Here is an 11346-nt window from a genome sequence, read left to right as displayed (position 1 = left end):
AATTCTCTAAACTTTAGCCTACATCCTTCATTTTGTTGAGTATTTTTTTAATAACTGGGAATTTGAATATTATAATCAATCCTGTTTGGGGTATAATCTAGAATTATGATGATGTTACACTGGTATTGTCACAGCGTGTGATGAATTTGAAATCTTATGTTCTACAGCATACGATTCAACATCTCATAGATGTGCCACAATTTATTATCATATTAAGTTTATTGTATGATTGATTTTATTGCTGCAAGGATTCGTTACTTAACCACATTTTTATAAGTTGACATAATATTGATCCTTGTCTCGAACAAAACAATTTGAATCAGGCAGAATATAACCGTCTGCGCAAGCTAATCAGTTATGATTACGTACTTTACAAATATTTCTATATAATTATTTTCAGTTCAGTCAAAAAAGTCGAGAAACCCACAAAGCTCAGCGTGCTTGTACTGCAACTACAAGCGATTTTCAAATTATTTCACATAGGGAAGTAGCAGCAGTTTGATACATATAATTCTAGCCTGCTACTTTTCCCAGTTGCCATTTCATTTTAGCCATACAAAATAAGTACCTTATAATAATGTGTTACATACTGGTCATCAAATAATATAAAGAGCTCAATAATTTGCTTAGAGAGTTCACTTTTGGAGAGTAAACACTTATTCAAAGAAGTCGTGTCCTGGGTTATATATACTTTCCAACTATGTCTTGAGAAAACCTGGACTATAAGCTAAAGTTGAAGATAAACTCTAACCGCTAACTCTGTTACCATTTCAACAGAAATGAAGAACATCTCTACTTCTCTACAATGATCTCATCTGCCTAGCCCTTTTTTCCCAGCTAAGTCGGGGTCGTCTTCCAGTCTAACTGGATTCAGCTCAGTACCAGTGTACTACAAGAAACCACTCCCTGTCTGACCTCCTCGACCCAGTTACCTGGGCATCCCAATACCCCTAGGCAAGACTGTATCAGACTAACTGGCTTCTGACTACCCATAACGACTGCGTAAGATGTTCGATGACAGCTTTTACAATGACCTATATTTGTACAGAACTGAAAAAAAACGGGCATGTCATGACTATCATATAAAAAGTTACAGCAAAAACCGATACAAATCTATCACCAGTATACAAGTTAATCAATTGGCACATGCTTAGAGTTAGCCTTGACATTCACTTTCCATCTCGTTCCACGAAATAAAGATGATATTCATAAAATTATTTAACAGCCCACAAACCGGTTTAAAAATATTATTTATACCGTACGAGACGGGACCGACACGATTCATTTTCCACAGAAATGGAAATGTAAATGTTTGAATATTTTGTGATTTTATTTTTTACTATGTACTTATGTAAAGTAAATGCAGGAGGTATTAATGGTGGTAATTGCGTTATCAAGTAGTTTTTCTTATTATTTTTAATGAATCATATATTATATCAAGACGAAAAAGCTGTTTCTACAACTATATCCATGATTACTGCTTATTTATTTTACGACAATAAAGCCTCTCGGAGAGCTAGATTATGCTAAACACAGTGATGAATTTTCATAAACTTTTCACGTATCGGATCCGTCCCGTCGCCTCTAAAATACACGGTACATCTGCCTCTCATTTTCGTAAAAGTCGTATATTTATATTATCGACATTAATACCAACGACAGACTTTTATTACATTATACAAAAACCTGTATTTCAAGAGATAAATGGCAAACTTTTAATATTAGCCTCTAGTTCGCCAATTTATTTCTTTAAAAGTCGTAATGTTTTCTTTTTTCTTTTACTAAAAACGATTATAACGGCACCTGTTGTAAAAACTCCGTGTCTTTTTTTCTTCTTTCCCACAATCTTTATTTGAATCCCATTCATGCTCTTTTTACTTTTATTTCTAACTAAAATTGATTTCATTTTTGTGGCGGCGGCTCCTGCAATATTTTCAATGAAGCACGGAATATCCTTCGAGCTAAAATTTCGTATCAAAAACTGCGTTTCATATAAGGTTGATTTCCCAGGAATATAAATGATTTGATAGAATCTTTGGCTAATGAGGCTGATTTACCAAAAGTTTCATCATAAATTACAACAAAACCGCATTCTAGCCATCAAATAATCAAATTGCCTAGATCAGTGCATAACTTCGATACAAATCTTCACCTTTTACTTTACCGGGTCACATCATTCTATTGTTTAAGCTAGCTTAACTACGACTTAACAAGATAAGTGCGGCTTAAAGTTCAAATCTAATAACATCTTGTAGCAATAATCAGCATCAGTAAGGATAAGACTTAAATACGTCTTTATAGTCAGGTTAAAGACTATGCTGGTACACAGGTGCTGTACACAGAGTTCGGTTTTGGATCGACGCTAAACTGTTTTTTGATATTATTAGTTATCTCTGAATTTATTGTATCTAGGTATTGATCTATTGATCAACTATTCTGCTTTTTGTGCTTAGTAACTGAAAGATATTTCCCGCACAGCTTTTAATAATACCTTGCCAGACAATCACTATTACATGTCGTTGACAATCAAATAAACTATTTCCATAAATAAATAGTTAAACACGTTCAAATTAATATTATTTATAACAAGGAAATAACAGGACAACTACTAGGTACATCCTCATTTGAAGAACATTTTTATGAGTTTTATTTATGTGTTACATTTATTATTTGAATTAATTATATAACGTTTAAGTTTAATGTTAAAATCGTTCAACTTCGGTGTAGTGTCTAAGGTCACGTAATTGAGATCTATTTATAAGTGAGTTAAATTAACTTTGATTTATTTAATAATAATGTCTGCTACATCAAGTCATTTTTTTCATTCTATTAATATTAAAATTATATCTAGACCTTTATTAATAAGTTTCATTAGCAACTAACATTTCTCGGAATATGTAACATGCTCATTTATAAAGAACTTAAACTAAATAATATAATGGATCACATTTTTAAATAGTTAAGATGTTAAGAGATTACGTAATAATAATATTGTTGATTGTGAACTGCTAACCTGACCTATAACTTAGCGCGTTTAAAATAACTTGGAACATCACACATCATCATATTTTTTTTTGCAAAAATTAACTCTATTATAACCGTGAGAAAACCTTGTGACTCTTGTGAGACCATCGGAAGATTTATAATCGATCCTAAGCCCCATATAGGCATATATCATTAATGGCGGTGGTCAATTATCATTCGCAAGCCATCCGAGAATCGTTTCATTTGACAATTGAAATGCCACGGCTACATCACAGCGAAGTGATGCTTAATCAGTACAATATCGATATCGATAGAAATTGAGTCTGAATTTGAATAACGATTTACCTCTAAAACCACGTATTCAATAAACGTTCATTCAGCTTTTTGAGATATTATTAAATATATACATATAAAGATATATATGCAATATTCATACTCCGAGCCTTTTTCCCAATCATGTTGGGGTCGGCTTCCATTCTAACCTGATTCAGCTGAGTACCAGTGCTTTACAAGAAGGGACTGCTTATCTGACCTCCTCAACCCAGTAACCCGGGCAACCCGATACCCCAGAAAACAAGTTATGGTGTATTTTTTTCAAATTGACGCAGTTATCCCTACTAATATTATAAATGCGATAGTAACTCTGTCTGTCTGTCTGTTACGCCTTCACGTCTAAACCACTGATCTGATTTTAATAAAATTTGGTACAGAGATAGAGTTGACCTTGAGAAAGAACATGGGATAGTTTTTACCCCGGACTTTTGAAAAATTCTCTTGGAAACGCGATATAACCGTTTTCATAATAAAATCAAACATAGGACTACGCAAAACTTTGTGAAACGTCATGAACATATCCATAAAATGCAATAAATAGGGCAAAATTATTTTATATGAAAATAAATAAAATTCCGACAATAAAATGACATAAAATCATGCATGAATTATAACGTGTCATATCGATAAATTCGAACTGAATATTATTTATGAATGTATCGACATCGACACCCGGCGTACACTCTCACATCACTAACGACCGGTTTACAAATCATAATTTTATGCGTCTGATTAGTTAATTAATGCCTAAAAAGATATATCACTTGTGGTATTTCCCCCTAATAAGAAACACTGAGGTCGGTTGGCATTTATTCGAGAAACAATCGAATCGCCTAGACTTGCATTACCTAATCGATTAAAGGGCTTACTAACTTACTATGTAATAGTTATATGTAGGTTTTGTTACTACTACTTTTTATCCCGGTGCGGGAAGTTTTTCCCTCGGGATACATGTGGAACCGCTTGGAACAGCTAGTTATTTTAAAATCTCAGATTTCACAGTCAGATTAAATATAAGTAAGCAGATTATAATGTTGGTAATAAGTATGAAATGTGTACTTTTACAAAGTTAGTTCTAGTGGCTTTAGATTCGCTGATGTAAGCTAACATTCTGATTTGAACCCCGTGCTATAATGTAAGCTGATAGCGGACAGCGATTTAATATAAAACATCATTATTTCCTGAGCCTTTTCCCAAGTATTTTGCGGTCGGCTTCCAGTCTAACCGGATGCAGCTGAGTACCAGTGCTTTACAAGGAGCAATTTGAAAAATTTATCCGTTATTATAAACATTACATTACGTCTTAGTCATGCTACACCATGTATTGCGTTTTGATTAGGTATCATTATTATCATATAAACCACGCACGTCCTTTTGTCCGTTAAAAGGACTTCCTTTGAATTTCTTATCACCTTATATTCAGAAATAATAATGTTTTTTTTTTAATGAAAAATATTGCAGTTCTTTTTTATCAAATCATATCTTATTAGAATACATTTTTCGAATCCTTGTTTTGCAAATTGAAAAATAGGTACACATAAATATAATATCAAATGCTAAAGAACATTTAATTGAAATATTTCCCATAAGCGATCGCGTCTACCATACAACTCGCTCCCCGCTCACTTTTGCGGCTTTACCTTACGACGTAACATTAGCACGGCGCGGCCAGGTGTTGTAACAAGGTGAAGTTCAATGGGTTACCACACTTCAAAGTTCAAGCTATTTGCGAAAACCGTTTGATGAATTTATTCATCAAAATTAAAACTTTTGTTCATGAATATATTTTGCAGATTTTTTATTAGATGTAATTTGTTAATTACGTTGTCTAATAAATTGTAATTATGAATTTTGAGTAGCGTGAGAAATTATATCAACTGTTTTTAATATCGGATAATTATATAGCTGGTTAATGAAGCACCTAATTTAAACCAGTTTTATATGAAATTTTCCATTTAATAGGATTGTATTTTTATTGATTACATATTATTAGCAGCATTTTCAGTGTTTTAATCCTATTCTTATCTGGTAATAATCTGTTTATTATTTCCTTATTAATAAGTGTGTCTATTCTTGGCATATTTACACATATACCAAGAGCAACTTAATACCTACTAACAATCAGACATTTCGTCAATCAAACAACGAACATACACAGTGTTCAATGCACCTCACCTGCCGGACACATCACGCAATTACTGAATCTGTACAAAATTAAACATAAATATAATATTGTTGCATTACAAAACGCTTAACATTGCATCATCCGCCGCTTACTCGCTTGTGATGCACCGGCCAGGGAATTTGTGACGTCACACATGAAGAATTGAGATATTATAGACATTCACTCGGATAGACTGAGCTGGGAATCTCTATGTTCTACGTTCATATGCCAAGTTAGTACTAAGCTCTAAGAAAAGAATGTATGATTTTGAACGCATTGAAGGCATATCTTATAGAAACACATTTATTTGAATATGCTTTTAAAATAACGAAATAAAGTGTTTTAATATTTAAACTAACATAAATATGTTCTTTCATTCAAATATTAGTTAAAGAGAGAAGATACCTTGGTCCAGCTAGGGCTAAAAGTTCAAATACACAGTGTTCTTATGAAGCTTTTATCAAATATGATCGCACGTGGCATCAGGTGAAGGTTCAGAGGTTGGGTTTAGGTTAAATATAGACACCTGCGTGACCTCTTAATTGGGTGCAGAGGAATAACACGCAGAAATCATTCTCTGTTATTTTCAAACTGGCAAACTAATAAAGGAAATAAATTAAAAAATGTTGTATGATAAAACACCATCTATAACATGATTTTTTCATTGAGCCAGTTTTTATACATACTGATAATACATTTAAATTTCAGTGACCCTTTGTCTAACTTGAGAATGGAACCAAAATTGTTTAGTCTCCATTAGCAATTGTATTTTACTTACGAAGAATTAGGCCTATTTGTAAATATATTGACGAATTGTCATAACTTTTTTTTGCCTAATTGACGTAACCACTAACCGACAAAGAAATATAAATAATATCATTCATTTTTTAATTAATGGCACTAGTATTGTTCCAGCCCACTTGTCATTATAAAATATTATGCAGATAATATCTCAAGCTTCTTTTATTGGCGATGGGCAGTTATGGGGAATTATTGGCCCATAATTATTTGTGATGTAATCCCGAAACATATTGGCATTTTTTTTTTGTATTTCTCAATAATTTATGAGTCGGATACCTCAAGGTCTTTTCGTCCCATTTGGTCCTTAAAGAAGTATTCAGATTTCGCTCGAGTTCCGTATATTATGTTAATGCTACGTTCAATTAAGAAACTCGAAGGTATTCTCAGATGTTAGAATGAATTAAATTGTTGTAACTATAAACAAAAAATCCTAAACTAAGCCCAGTAAGTAAATAATTACATGTACCAAAAAAGAAGCTTCGGAATTAAACCATCAACTGTACCCATTCACAAAATATTTCTACCAAAAAAACACAATACCTTAAGAAACGGAATCGTGTCAGCTAATTTATTCAAATAATTACCTTATATCGGAGGTTGGTAGCCATCCAGCTATTCTTGTTTTGATCAATGCGTTTGACTCCAAATATGGCGGCCACGCATAAGGCAGTGATCGACAATTATGCCAACAAAGTCAATCGTCTTAATGAGAATCTTCTATTTTACTTCGCAGTTAATGAAATAAAAAGCGGTCAAGTTGAAATAACTTTTGCGGTTAAGACAAGGTGGTCGCTAACCACAAAACTTTGTCGGCAATTAGACATTACTGTTGCATCATATATAATGTCATGTGTGATTTGTTATAAGGTAATAATGGTAACACAATTATAACCAATTGCGAAATATCTAGTTATATTTTGCAATTGGTTCCTATACTGGGCTGGCGTATCTAAAGACAAAGTCAAAACTATTACGAAGCATCGAATTATTGAATACCTAAGTAAAATTGGTTCTTAGTTAAAGTGAATGTGTGTTATTTTTTAGTGAAGTTCTAAAAAATATGACTAATAATTATTTTCGATATAAGCTTTTAAAGTGTGAGTACAAAGTGCAGACAAAAGAACATCATCTGATGACAACAAATGATGAAATGTTAAGAAATAAATCCTTTTGGATGAATCGTTGATGCGTATGCGCCTGACGCCACCGCACCCTGGACAGTTTCATCACAACGACCAGTTTGTGAAATACTTTCACTAGCCATTCATAGTTTCAACATTACTGATGATCCACGCGTGGGCGCATCTAACTCAAACCAATAAACTGTAAGGTTAACACTCGCTACAATATCAATAAAACCTTTTTAGTAACACATTACTGCATACGCTTTACTCTAATCTGAACATTATGACAACATTTGGGATTCCAAGGATGATCACTTTAAAATTATAATGAGTTGAACATCAATCGCAGACCAAACCATTGTCGTGAAGGTTGTGACGCCAAATTAACATATTTCTATGTAAACTATTGTAGAACCTTCGCATATTTGGGTCGCTTCCCATTATAGTGTTTATTTACGATGTTATTTAATTCCGTTTGATTTTAAATATTATCGTTGTGAGGTAATCGCAGCTTTAGAGCCGGTTTCTAGGCCGCACTTTACAGCTACCATTGTTCTATATTTTTCCACTGATTTGTTAATTGTATAATGAAGTTAATTGTTTTCCTGCTAAACGATTGCTTTTATAGGTGATGACACCAGTTATCTTTGATTGTTATGAAAAGGCTTTGCATTAAACATTAGTTTAGTAACCTTTTGATATTTCGTAAGATCATAGGAATCTTTTATGAACACGATGGGTGGTGTTGTCAATAGAATGTGGAATAGGCAATGAAACGAGAAAGTAAATTACTATAACATAAATTGTTTTATTAACAAAATCGTTCAGGATCATATCACAGATCGCTTGGAGTGGATAATTAACAAAGGAGGGGGATTAGGTTAAGGATGAGTATTTTTTGGACTAGATATTGGGGTTAATTGAATTGAATTAAGGGGCAACGGGGAGGTGAGCGCCCTGGGGCTGGAAGCCGTTCTCGTTGGCGATGTAGGTGACAGAGTAGACCACGCCGTCGGGGCCGGTGTAGGAGAACTGTCCGCGGACCTCGATGGCCTCGGCGTCAGTGCCGGCGTTCTTCAGCTGACCCTGCTCCTGCTGGCTGATGCCGTTGGAGGTCTCCACACTGTTGATGAAAACACGTATTAATATCAGGAAATAATATTCATAGAGGGCAAAAAGTCTCTTGAATGTGGAAGTAGCAATTAATCGTTGGAATGATAGATGTATGGGTGGTATGCTTACCCGTAGCTGTAGCCATCGACTCCGATGTTGTCTGAGTCGTAGCGGAGGATCTGAGCGTCAGCGTCGGGGCCAGCGGGGGCGGCGGCGACAGCGGCGACGAAGAGGGCGAGAACGATGAACTGTTGGACAAGACCACCAAGTTAGATACCGAGACACTACTGTACTATTATAAAACACTATTAAATATTGGAACACTAGGTGCTGTTAGATACCAAGATTTGACACAATCTTGATAATCAAGATCAATCCAAAGATTGCGTTGAACACTTTGATTGTTATTCAAAACGTACCGATTTCATTTTGGATGGGTTTTTTTTGTTTGTCCTGGGACTGTGTGTGATTGAAAGGCTATGAAGCGACTGATGCCTCTGTGGTGTTGGTGTTGGTATTTATAGTGGCGGGCGCATCGCGCTGGCAAGGACGCGCTATGACATTTGAACTTAGACTCGTCTTCGGCCAGCGATGTTCGCTAAAGGTTCTTTGTGACATGTCCGGCTTGCTTAGATGCCTCATATCGATATCGTATGGCTGACCTACATACTTCTGTGTTATGGTATTTAAGATGATATTATTACGGATGTACAGGCATTGTTTATAGCTGACATAAAAAATAAATCAATGAGGCTTAATAAAAAATAGCTATTGTGTAACTTAAAGCACTTCAATACATTTTTAGTTGAATTCTCGAAAACTAGCTTTTAACTAAACATTATTTTTTTATTTATTTTAATGATATAAACAAACTACATACATACTATTAAAAAATTAAAGGACCTATTCCCAGCTCGCAGAACATTAATTAAAATTATCTATCATTCGATCGCGTAAACCTTTACTTTCATACATTTCTTCACACTGCGGCTAGCATTACGCTAAAGTTCATTTAAACTTTCAAAATATTTGAAACGAATAAGTGTTTCAAACATACAAATTTCTCAACTAATTTTAAAATACATACTTGTAATAATAAAACTTGCCAAAAATATACACTGTCCTAGGAATCCTTTTGTTTTCATAATTCAATCGAATAGCCATCGAATATAAATAACAAATACTCGAATAAATTAGGCAAGTTTGTACGGTTGTCAGGAGTTAATCTTTGGGTCTGATGAACTGGTTTTGAAAATAATTTTATTTGGGTACAGGAATTAGTTCCCCCAGGACGGGGATAAAACCCGCACCAAACCTCTGGTATCTACATATTTTAGTAATACCTTATAATGACCTAACATAAACGACGTCTAATACTAAAGCATAAGTAACTACAAAATGATTGCCAGCCTAACAATAACAATTTACACCATAAAACGCCTCAAGGAAACAATTTGCAGAATTTGACTCTAAAGACACGATGTTACGAGGAATTTAGCTACGTTATGCTTTTAGAAAGGGCACGCCAGCAATTAATTAAGTACCTAAATATCTTACAAAATTGAACATATACCACCTGTTTTCTTAAAAGGACCTTTAGGATAAATCTTTCATCATAAAACATTAAATTGGAACTTTAATTACATAGTTGTAGTCGTTAAAACTGTGACTCAGGTAGACAGGCTTAAGGCTATTATTATCTAAACATCTATGCTAGGTAACTGACAGAGAAGATTTTTTAACCTACTACGGATGTTTGTATTTTAAAGAAGGCTTCTTCACAGTAGTATCATGTAAACAGTAAATTGTTAATTTTTGTCTCAAAGTGCGTTTAAATCAAACAAACATAGAAACGGAGCTATCTCCAATCTTGTGTTTTATCATTTGAGACACAGCCACACCATGAACACAGCCATTTTTCTTCTACAAGCATACATTCATAGGATAAGTAGATATTAGAATATTCCTTAGAATTCTATATTAATTCCATAGCTCCCGGATCAGCTTACCATAAAACCCATATTGTTCATCTTGCAGAAAAAACCTAAAGACCTTGTAACGACATAATCAATTTTACGGACACAGTAAGCAAAAGTTCACGAACGTGCATGACATTCGGCCTGCCAGGATATCTTATGATGTCATAAGGCTCTCGAGGAAATATTTCTGGGTTGCCTATAGGTATATAGATAGGTACCTATTTTAAAATGGTTCTAGGTATGCTACTTTTCCTTGTCGCTTAATATGTGTTTGCCATTTCCCTAAAGATACATTATTTTACAGGTGGCCAAAAGTGGTGTGGTTAGCGTCCTTTGTGGTAGGTAAAATTCATTAGAAGTATGCTAATTTGTGCTCTAAAATTATTTTCTTTTTTGTGTACTTCTGTGCATAATCAAATACATAGGTATAATATAAAATGGACCACTATCAAAAATTATGCAAACTTGACGTTGATAGACAGTCATTTAAAATTAAAATCTTTTGTTACTAAAACGTGGCATGAAAACAAATTGCATATAATTTAAAGTATTCGCCCACTTAGGCTCTCTGTGACATTAAAACTTAACCATCTGCAAAAAAGGTGATCTGTGCGATAACTTTGACATCAAGTGGGCATAGAATCTTCCAACCTGTTTGAAATAAATCGAATCGATTAAGAGAAAGCTAAACAAAAGAATGTCACAGTAAGTAACATCATTTGGTCCGTCAATATATCATGATTGCGAGTAACGCCGCGGGCGACAGCTAGTGTAGTGTGAGGTAACACAATGATATAATATGATGCGCCCGCGCTTATTCATGCCCTGTATTTGTAACAATAGGAAA

The 11346-nt window shown here is 34.1% G+C and overlaps 1 protein-coding gene across 1 annotated transcript; it reads right to left on the bottom strand.

The window, feature by feature from the left end:
- Window positions 1-8191: 8191 nt before the first annotated feature.
- Window positions 8192-9100, bottom strand: LOC110381314 (flexible cuticle protein 12). Its single transcript, XM_021341621.3, has 3 exons — window positions 8940-9100; window positions 8650-8768; window positions 8192-8530 (listed from the first exon to the last, which is right to left on the bottom strand). The coding sequence occupies exons 1-3, from the start codon at window positions 8946-8948 to the stop codon at window positions 8338-8340; spliced, it is 321 nt and encodes a 106-aa protein (XP_021197296.1). The 5' UTR covers window positions 8949-9100; the 3' UTR covers window positions 8192-8337.
- Window positions 9101-11346: the final 2246 nt, after the last annotated feature.

The sequence above is a fragment of the Helicoverpa armigera genome, chromosome 12 (genome assembly GCF_030705265.1).
Source record: "Helicoverpa armigera isolate CAAS_96S chromosome 12, ASM3070526v1, whole genome shotgun sequence".
Taxonomy (NCBI): Eukaryota; Metazoa; Arthropoda; class Insecta; order Lepidoptera; family Noctuidae; genus Helicoverpa; species Helicoverpa armigera.
The sequence above is the reverse complement of the archived record's forward strand: the minus strand, read 5'-3'. Positions and strand labels throughout refer to the sequence as shown.

Excerpts from the sequence above, each read along its gene's own strand:
- LOC110381314 (XM_021341621.3), bottom strand. Across the intron at positions 8,531-8,649 it reads GTCGATGGCTACAGCTACGG|TGTGGAGACCTCCAACGGCA; the intron begins GTAAGCATACCA and ends TTTCATCAACAG.